Genomic DNA, 11,158 nt, shown 5'->3' on the forward strand with positions numbered 1-11,158 from the left:
CCGCATCCTAACTGCACGCGCGCGATGCGACAGATTTATATGTCGCGTCGCACGTGTGCGGTTAGGATGTAGCAAATGAAATCAATGATTTCTAAAATAATCGCTCGCGGCCGGTTAGGATACAGCTTTAGGCAGCCACATGATGATGTGCTGATAAATCGATTGGTGAGTGTACAAAACGAAAAAGCATAAACACATTGGGACTTTTTTTTTTTAATTATACATTTCTGACTCACATGCCCGATTAGATTGGTCATTGATTAGTTTTTGAAAACCAGCTGTTGACGTTCAACACTAGGGCGGACTCACACTGGAACCATTTCTGTTTAGCCAATTTTGAGATATGTCGAGCATTTCCAAAGAAAGCTATTAAAAATGGTTAATTTAAAGAAAATTTATTAGCCAAAGACTAAACGTTGTAGCGACTTAGTATTTAACAAAAAATAGCAATTGGGTAATGTGGCAATGTACACGATGAGCCTTTAACACTTACGAATCCGACAAAGGGCCAATGTCTCTCTACCTTAAGAGTTGCTTGAATCACAGTTCAAGATGCAGATAAAAGTTATGTCCGCTTGATTTGGAGAACATAACCAGTGATTGGGCGTAAACTGAGATTCACAGGCCACTGGGCATAAGCAGACCCCTGAGGCACCTGCGCCTGTAGCTTCAGATGGAGGTTTACGCTTGCGCATCCAGAGTTGAACCACCATCCAGTTCCTGTGTCCAGAGCGCAGTTGTTCCTATCACGGTCGTATGTGACAAACGGTTGATCTTTGGCCTGTAAGGTACTGCCACCAAATCCAAATCCATCTTCAGCTGGCTTGCTGGTGAATGGTCTGTAACCGTCGTAGTGCATCAAATAGTCGTCCGTTTCGTTTCGGATCCTGAAGTTGTCATAATAGGCATGTGTTCTAATGCCCGCCTCGTTGATAACGACTGCATCTAGGATAGTAGTGCCTTCCTTCGTGAAGTGGTGAATAAAGTCGAGTCCGCGCCAGTTACATAAGTTGGCATCACCAAACTCAGATTTGTATTCAGCCCACGTGCGATTGTGATTCACAGTACAGTCGGAATCCTGACGAGCAATCTCTGTCCAGCCGCCATACTCCAAGTAACACTTGACCATCAAGGGAACGAAGAGTCCGTCTGGTTTGACGTACAGCAAGTGAAGTCCCCTCATACCATCATTGTAGGCATCACTGCAGTCTGTAACAAAAATACATATTTGTATAGCTATTAAAATTTAAAAGAATTGTTTCCACTGAAACCACCTAAGTTAGCTATTAAAGGGACCTTCCTAGGTTTCCTCCAATTATTCGTTATTACAAAACGCAAATGCAGCAACACCTATCTTAAACACTGTCCTGAATTTGCTGTCATTGGTTCCAACAAAAAGCTCTTTTAAGGACTACAATTGCATATTAAATATATTTTCTCCTTCAGAATATCAGTGTCTGTACAGTCAATGAGCTTCTGGTCGTTCTAATGTTGGATTTTATAGCTCAGTAATTTCGTACATTCGAAAAGATATGTACTAGCATTACAAAATAAAATGACTTTTGACCTGATAGAAATACTAGGACTTAGAATATACAACATGAATGAATGGATGTTTAACGACATTCCAGCACGAAAAGTACAGAGGTTATTGGGTATCAAACAAAGTTAAATGTATGCATAAATGTATCTAGGAAGATCTTTTTGAATATAAACTATTCAGTTGAATTAAAACAGTGTAGAGAGCTGTAAGTACATATATCTAATAATAATTTACAATTCCCAAAACTGTAAGGTATATTAGCTGTGGGGAATGGTTATATGATAATAGTGAATTAATTGGGCAAACATTACAATTGTAAATTCTTATTAGAATTCCCCTACGTTTTTGGAAGAGTATATATATATATATATATATATATATATATATATATATATATATATATACAGTCAAACTTCGATAATTCGATCTTGAAGGGGACGACGAAATAGTTCGAGTTTCAGGGAGTCTGAGTTTTCGAAATTAATATATAAGAGTTAAATGTAGCTGGATGCTTTCGCTTAATATTGTAAGAAGCATGCACTTCACTGCCTACTTCTAAACTCTGAATACTATGCATCGCCAGTTGAAAGGCGAATTAATATATAACTGTTACCCCACCCCATTTGTTGGCAACTTCCGACTCCTGTGATACACTTATTTTGCGTATATTGTAAAAGTAAGTAAATGATATAATGAACGTTGGTGTATTTCGCAGGTGTCAAAACATGGTGGAACGTAACTAATCAATAAAACACTGAATGCCGAATAACATTCAGTAGATTTGTTCACAAAATTATTTTAATAATTTTTATCATTTTAAATAAGAAAAATCGTTAAAAAGCACTAATGCAAATTAGGAACTAACATTTATTTTAAAAACAAAGCGCTAACAATTATTACAAGTGCTCTTTGAAGTTAACCAGACTGTATCTGAATTATGTATGACGCCATGCACGAACAATTCAGTTCAATTCAATTCTTTATTCACTCAGTCCATATACATGATACATGAGGTAATATAATAATATAATATTTACGAACACCGACACCCAAACACAGGATCAGTGCGTTCCGCGTAGCCGGCGATCTGTTATTCTGTAACTATCACCTTAATTGACATAAAAATTTAGAATGAAATTCAACATCTTAAGATTTTAAAACAAGTACTCCACTAAAATATGATGCATCATCAGTGTACATTGCCATTGCTGACACTGAGATGAAGGATACATGATTTCAGCAAGTACTTCGAGTGACTCTTGGTGCTGTATTCAACCAACAACGACCAACGTTTCATCTTTTTAATACTTTCTAGGTTCGTAAGCAAAGCAAATGAGCTCTGTCTGGACAGCGAATAATTATAAATTCTTCACGATCCGTTCTCAGATGAACTGATGACTTGAAAGCTTGGCCAGGAATCTCAGAAAACCATATTTGCTTTCTTAATTGAAGAACTAGTTGAATATTCTTCATCAGACGATCTGGACCCTTTTCAAAATGTTCACCATCAAGAGTTTGATACTTGCTTCTAAGCATATTGTGGTTCTGACAATTATTCATCAACCAAGCCCTCACCCACTACGGAATCCAACAGACACACATGCCAGGGGTACATGGTTGACAAATTCGGGCAATAAAAACTATAAATTACACGAATGACTCTAGCCATCGCCAAAATATCAACAAATACAAATAATATTTAAGCAATGTTTGTTCCTGACCTTATTAACAAAACATAATTTTCTCTCGATTTTGGCGTGGTCAGCCGATTGATCAGGTCTGTCTTCTCTGACCACCCATCTATGTAAATTCCGGGCCAAGTATGTTGTCAGTAGTCATATATACCCGTAGGATCTCATCATCCAGAATTACGGGATGCATCTCACGACAAACAAGGTTCCCCAAAAGAGCGAAGGAAGGAAGGAAGGAAATATTTTATTTAACGACGCACTCAACACATTTTATTTACGGTTATATGGAGGAAATGTTTTATTTAACGACGCACTCAACACATTTTATTTACGGTTATATGGCGTCGAACATATGGTTAAGGACCATTCAGATATTGACAAGAGGAAACCCGCTGTCGCCACTTCATGGGCTACTCTTTTCGATTAGCAGCAAGGGATCTTTTAAATGCACCATCCCACAGACATCCCTTAGTGTCATGCGCCTTCCATCCTCGTTCGTTCCAAGAATTCATCTGCAACTCCCTAACACCCACCCACCCTCACCCCACCCAAACAAAAAACAAAAATCCTAGCTACGGCCCTGTAATCTAATCGTAATCGTTCTGTTAGTCAAAAACATTTTTAAAATGGCACAAAAATCAAAACAAGTCTCTTTTAAAATACTTAGCGTTGCTCTCGATTCCGCCATTAGGCCTATGTTCATATTTTAGATCCCGGGGAATTCCCACTGAACTGGTCTAATCATTTAAATTAAATTAAAATGTACGCGCTCTTTTAAAGCCGCACACCCTAGTTCCATCCAGCGAAAATAAATTATAATTTGGTTAATCTACAAACCTGTAACACACTTAGATTACGTTTTTATCAAATGGAGTGAAAAAGCAGGTTTTATATCGATAAATACCATGGGAATCCCCATGTCCCAATTGCTTGAAATAATTTTGAAAGTTAGTATTCTGATGTCACCGGTAGAAGCACAACAATGCCTACATCACAACAAATTTCACAGACTTGGGGTGCGTTCGTTTCACCTCTCCTGGACATGTTCCAATTGTTCTGTCCTGGTTGTATCCCCTCTCCAGATATCGTAAGACTTAGCAAAATTATTGGTTTTAAGGGTTTGTAACGTTTTGTATTGAGACACTTACTTGTCTGAACTTTATTGTTACTGAAAATGTTCACGAACTGTGAAGAAAAATCTCACAAATGAGCAACAACAAATCGGATGTTGATTGCGCGAACCGTGCACGAGAAAACAAACCGAACCAAAATGATAACGGTCATGTGATATACCAACGTCTGTGACATTGAAATGGAAATATCCCTTCTAAAAATAGATTGGACCTCGCTTGCTTAACGGTTTTTTCTCGACAACACGTTTTGTGGAAAAATGCTAAAAATGCATTTCGTGGTTTTACAAACATCAGGATTACCAAAAAGCACCTCAGGTGAATGCAAATGCGCATTCTAAATAATAAAATGTAAGTAAAGTGTAATTTTATTTGTGAAAAATGGGGTTTAATAGCGAAAAACAACGCCGTAATGGTTAACAAATAAACGTAACTAGGGTGTGTCCCTTTAAAGGAACAGACCCTAGTGTTTTAAACACTACAGCATATTTTCACTATTAGAGCTGTTTATGATAACTGAAATCAAACATTACTTATATTTTATTGTTTAGATTATCCATTTCCGTAAATCCGAAATGTTTCTGGTCATCCCGCGGTTTCCAATACCAAAAAATTCATGTTTCATATTTAAAAAAACGCACGTGCGTCTGAGAAGTACTGATTTATTGATTCGAGTTCTAGTCTATTTTTAAGAATATTTCCCGTTTTAACGTCACAGACTCTTCTTTCACTCTATTGTACCTTTATCCAAATGAGTTACAGGTTTGTAAATTAACTAAACTTAGTGTCAAATTGTTACGGTTAAACTAAGGTCTGCGCCATTAAGCATTTGCGTAATGCAGTAGTGACTAACGTTTTAAATTTAGTCGATTTTTGAAATTCAATATCAATCCAAATATTAGATAGTCATAAGTTATGTAATGGCATCTTTGGTGTAAAACGTTCATGGGAATACCTCCAATAATTTTAATGGCCATTTAATTGAATGTGACTGCATAGTCAGTAAAGGTAAATGGCCACCAAAGATGCTTTATAGCAGTGGTCATATGATACGAACCTAACAACAAGAAATGCTTGGATTTAATAAAGAAGTATGATTTCTCAGTTTATTATCGATCTGGGGCCAAAAAGGTAAGTAAAATTAAAAGGTAACATATCCAAACACAAAAAGAAATTAGAATAGAAAAGGGTGTCATTTAAAGGAGAAAGTGGTATTTTTGGAGCAGATATATCTTAAATATTTAAGAAATTTAAACCACATTTATACTACTATCAAATAAAATTTATCACTGCTCCCAGTTTTTCTTAAAATCTTCATAATTAGCATTTTAAAATAAAATGCACTTTTCAGTTTCTTGCATTATAAATTTATAATTTCTAAGGCAGAGATGATTGCAAATTTAACAACTGTGGAAAAATATTAATTAAAATACGATTACCTCTGTAGAACTGTTCACAATGGAGACCATAAAAACCATCATTGCACACACATGCATCGTTAACAACCGTTCCACCATTAACACAACGGTTTTTCTGAAACAAATATTGTATAAGAATAAACATAAAACGCAATAAACATAAATATTTCATGAGGCTAAAACCAACTGTCAAAACTACATGTTGAATTATTTGTGGAAATAGTAAACTAGATTATCTATAGCCTCTATTAGAAACATACTTATCTGCAATTGATTTGCATGGCGCTAAGCGGCCCCAATCAGCCACTTAATTACTTCCGGCGCGTTCATGCTGCAGTCGCTTGCAACAAAGGCCCTTTGTTACTATTGAATTGTGGATTAGTCTATTACTATTATTGTTTGTCAGATTGTGTGCAATCTCCTTCTTTTTACACAAAACCGGCCTCGGTGGCGTCGTGGTTAGGCCATCGGTCTACAGGCTGGTAGGTACTGGGTTCGGATCCCAGTCGAGGCATGGGATTTTTAATCCAGATACCGACTCCAAACCGTGAGTGAGTGCTCCGCAAGGCTCAATGGGTAGGTATAAACCACTTGCACCGACCAGTGATCCATAACTGGTTCAACAAAGGCCATGGTTTGTGCTATCCTGTCTGTGGGAAGCGCAAATAAAAGATCCCTTGCTGCCTGTCGTAAAAGAGTAGCCTATGTGGCGACAGCGGGTTTCCTCTAAAAACAGTGTCAGAATGACCATATGTTTGACGTCCAATAGCCGATGATAAGATAAAAAATCAATGTGCTCTAGTGGCGTCGTTAAATAAAACAAACTTTACTTTCTTTTACAGAAAAGAAAATGTAAAATATGTAATGGACACAATTTTACACGTATATATACGATGCACTAATCACCAGCAAATAATATCTATGTTGTCGAAAAGCACCAATTTTGTGTCATAAAGATAAGGCATCTCCTCTTATGGTATTCCTACATTTATATAATCATTTTAATAGCTCGTAGCAAAGTTGATATAAATTAATTGTGGTTGGAGAATATGTAAGATATTGAATATATACATGTGCTTATGCCATATCTTGCAATTACTTAATAAATGCGCATATGTTTATTTGGACTGCCGATCATTTCACGTGTTCCACGCATAAATACATTACATTGAAGATATATGTAATTATTTAAGTGATATACATAACAACAACAACTCTGTGTACTCACACAGACACAGCAAGCTACCATCAGACGTGGGAAAACCAAATGTTTGGCCCATTACGTTTGACGCTGGTTTTGTGAAGAGATTTTTCATTTTGTGCTTAAAAAGCGTCTAATGCCGTATTATCTTATTATTATTACAGTGGCGTAGGAAGGTGCCAAAAAGTGTGTGTGTCTGCAACATTATTTTATCATTTCTCTCTTCCCTATATCTCCCTCTGTCTCTCTCTTCCCTATATCTCCCTCTGTCTCTCTCTTCCCTATATCTTCCTCTGTCTCTCTCTCTCTGTGTCTGTCTCTTCCCTATATCTCCCTCTGTGTCTGTCTGTCTCTCTCTCTCTCTGTGTCTGTCTGTCTGTCTGTCTGTCTGTCTCTCTCTCTCTCTCTCTCTCTCTCTCTCTCTCTCTCTCTCCTTGTGTGTGTGTGTGTGTGTGTGTGTGTGTGTGTGTGTGTGTCTTTCTAGGTCCATCTCTTATGTGTACACACATACAATTACACACACACACACACACACACACACACACACACACACACACAATTATACCTGTGCATCAAAACATCACACGCACACCACCACGTACACTTTTAAAGAATTTCCTAACACCTTCTACTTCTGTTTTAAGTGTTTCCGAGGACATGCCGAAAACCAAAATCGGTAGGATCGGTTGGCAGCTTATTTTTTTTCAATTTTTAAATAATACTAATTTTCAATCTCCCCCTCCCCCACCCCACCCCAAAAAAGCAAGGGAAAAAAAAGGAAAAATGAAGAGATAATAATAATTTTAAAATAATAATAATAATAGGCCTACACTGAAGAGCAAACTAAAACAAAAGGGGTCGGCACTTTTTTTCTAAATAATTAGGCTTATAGTTCACACCTATATCACTGTGTGCGCTCACGTGTGTGTGTGTGTGTGTGTGTGTGTGTGTGTGTGTGTGTGTATGTGTGTGTGTGTGTGTGTGTGTGTGTTTGTGTGTGTGTGTAAATTGAGTGCACACAAATAGGGCTTAAACGTGTTTTTAAAAATTACACTTACCATAGAGTAGAAACTGCACGTGGTCAAGTTACTCTCTGTGATGACAGGTGATGTTTTCGCCAGCTCTTCCAGCAGAAGACAGTTGTGTTTCTGAGGATTGCTGCTGGCAAGCTGAGGACAGGACAACACAGACCAACAGCTCGGTCGGTGATTACACCACAGCACACACCCCAGCGGACTGTATTCCTGCTGGGTGTAGCCAAGATACCGCGATGTCTTCTCTCTCAAGTCAAGTTCCTGTAAGTACTGACGGTAACCATACAGTTCTGTGACCTGTGAATGACAAACACTTACAAAGCACGCCAGAAATATCTTCTGAAGTGCCATGCCTTTACCAGTGTGTTGAGAGTTGATACTGTCTTTACCACTGTGTTGAGAGTTGATACCGCCTTTACCAGTGTGTTGAGAGTTGATACTGTCTTTACCAGTGTTTTGAGAGTTGATACTGCCTTTATCCAGTGTGTTGAGAGTTGATACTGTCTTTACCAGTGTCGAGAGTTGATACTGCTTTACCAGTGTGTTGAGGGTCGATACTGTCGTTATCCAATGTGTTGAGAGTTGATACTGCCTTTATCCAGTGTGTTGAGAGTTGATACTGCCTTTATCCAGTGGGTTGAGAGGTGATACTGCCTTTACCAGTGTGTTAAGAATTGATACTGCCTTTACCAGTGTGTTGAGAGTTGATACTGCCTTTATCCAGTGGGATGAGAGTTAATACTGCCTTTATCCAGTATGTTGAGAGTTGATACTACCTTTATCAGTCTGTTGAGAGTTGATACTACCTTTATCCAGTGTTGAAAGTTGATATTGCCCCCGCCAGTGGATTGGGAGTCGAGATTACCTCACCCAGTGTGTTGAGAATTGGGTTTCCATTACCCAGTGTACTGAGAGTTTATACCCTTACTCAGTGGGTTAAGAAATGAGGTTATCTTTACCCAGTGTGTTCACAGTTGATATTCACTTAACAAGTGTGTTCGGGGTCTGGTTTATATATCTACATATATCGCAATTGGAGATTCATTTTCATTTATAATATTTCGATTACACGATCGATATTGATCTGCTGTATTATTAATATGTACCATAGAACTGTGGCCTTCTGTTTAAAACCACCGCTTTGAATTTGGCGTAGGCCTAAAACAATTGTGTTTCGGGAAACTTGCCAAACAAGAATTAGGTATGGTAGACCGGATTTTATTAGGATTCTTTTAAATTATTGTTATTGTTTGGGTTTTTTTTCTTTACTAGATTCACCCCTATGGGTCCAGATAAAATATGAACGTACCCACCTAAATATTAATAAAATGTGGAAAAGAAATAATAATACATTGAAATATATTTTGGATCTGTTCTCTTTTCAGGGTATGGTCGGGTTATCAGGAACACATATTGTGTAGACCTAATTCAATGTCAACACCCCAACTATTGGAACCATCAAGCTTATGACAAAAAAAATAAAAATAAACGAGGAGACGGGATGCAGCTCAGTGGTAAAGCGCTCGCCTGATGCGCGGTCGGTCTGGAGTCGATCCCCGTCGGTGAGTTCTTTGGGCTATTTCTCGTTCCAGCCAGTGCGCCAAGACCGGTATATCAATGACGGTAGTATGTCCGTGGGATGGTGCATATAAAAGAGCCCTTGCTACTAATGGAAAAATGTAGCGGGTTTCCTTTCTCATACTATGTCAAAATTACCAAATGCTTGATATTCAAAAGCCGATGTTTATAAATAAATGTGCTCTAGTGGTGTCGTCAAACTTTACTTAAAAATAAATGACCAAAAATAAATCTTAACACCCCACTCCCGCAAAAAAAAAAAGATAATGATTTCACACAAATAGTTTGTTTTAAATTAATTAATTAAAAAAGAAACAGTCTTAAAAACCCTTAAAGTTACAGTCTCTGGTTACCACGTTATAACATCATGTACACATATGAAATACAAGCTCAAATGCACTTTTAAAAAACTCGTGTGTGTTCGCTATGAAGGGAGATCGTCAAAAGTATACGCTCGATTCGTCACCTGTGCCGCCATTGCTCGGCAAAGCATAAACGACAGCCTGTTGTCAGTTTCAGTTAACACGTGCGTTTGCGGATTTGAAATTGTAGGGGTCGTCTCAAAAAATTAAATGAGAAATCTTGCGCTGTACGAAGAACGTTCGGTTGAGGATACGGTACTAGAGTCTTTCGTTAAAACCGGTTTGATCTTGACAACGTATTATCGACAGTCGTACCTTCCTCTTTCAGAATTAATATTTTTATAAAGTGTTAGTAGAACTTTCAAAGTTTAGTTTGTATAACACATTGAGCATGTATATTTTTTATATAAAATATACTAAAGCAGACATTGGACGTTTTCACTTCTTAATTTTACGAGTGTTATAATCAACAAATTCAAATAAATATTATTTCGTTTGGAAAGGGTAAAGTTAGTTTATTGTGTTTAACGACATAAATGTTAGAGCATATTGATTTATTAATCATCGGCTATTGGATGTCAAACATTTGGTAATTTTGACATAAAATCTTAGAGAGGAAACGGGTATATGTGAAGAGGAGGGGGGGGGGGGGGGGTATTGGGGGGTCGAAACACTTACCTGCCCAAGCTAAACAAAATTGAAATATATTTTCTAGGGCAGCATGACGCCATCTAAACATCGCTTAGCACAGTCTGTAACCCCCCACCCCCCTAAAATCCCTGCACACGCGCCTTGGAAATCCGCTACATTTTGTTTAGCAATGCACCATCCCACAGACAGAATATCACATACCATGCTCTTTAAATACCAGTCATGGCGCACTGGCTGGAACGAGCCCGCCGATGAGGATCGATCCTAGACCGACCGCGCAGTTAAAAAAAATCCCCACCTTTTTAGGTCTAAGTAATGAATAGAAATGGCATATAGTCTTGATAAATGATACTTAAATCGAATACACCGACCTCTTCCTCTCCCCTTAGAGCGTTACATATTTATTGATGCCTCCTAACATGTAACGCGTATGCCAACCGATGGCCACTGTTAAAATTTCAAGGCAAATTCCCCACCGACCCCTGGAAAGATGTACCATACCTCTATGGATATAAGTATGTTTTGGAGATATGAGACGACCCCTCAATCA

At 37.9% G+C, this 11,158-nt stretch overlaps 1 protein-coding gene across 1 annotated transcript; it reads right to left on the bottom strand.

The window, feature by feature from the left end:
• Positions 1-230: 230 nt before the first annotated feature.
• On the bottom strand, positions 231-8,368 carry LOC121369838 (fibroleukin-like). The gene is made up of 3 exons (XM_041494914.1): positions 8,042-8,368; positions 5,804-5,897; positions 231-1,209 (listed from the first exon to the last, which is right to left on the bottom strand). The coding sequence occupies exons 1-3, from the start codon at positions 8,366-8,368 to the stop codon at positions 566-568; spliced, it is 1,065 nt and encodes a 354-aa protein (XP_041350848.1). The 3' UTR covers positions 231-565.
• Between the last annotated feature and the right edge of the window lie 2,790 nt (positions 8,369-11,158).

Source organism: Gigantopelta aegis, chromosome 4 (genome assembly GCF_016097555.1).
Source record: "Gigantopelta aegis isolate Gae_Host chromosome 4, Gae_host_genome, whole genome shotgun sequence".
Taxonomy (NCBI): Eukaryota; Metazoa; Mollusca; class Gastropoda; order Neomphalida; family Peltospiridae; genus Gigantopelta; species Gigantopelta aegis.

Coding starts and splice junctions, on each gene's coding strand:
- LOC121369838 (XM_041494914.1), bottom strand. CDS start 8,368: ATGGCACTTCAGAAGATATTTCTGGCGTGCTTTGTAAGTGTTTGTCAT. Junction 5,898..8,041: donor CGTGCAGTTTCTACTCTATG/GTAAGTGTAATT, acceptor TATTTGTTTCAG/AAAAACCGTTGTGTTAATGG. Junction 1,210..5,803: donor TTGTGAACAGTTCTACAGAG/GTAATCGTATTT, acceptor TTTTTGTTACAG/ACTGCAGTGATGCCTACAAT.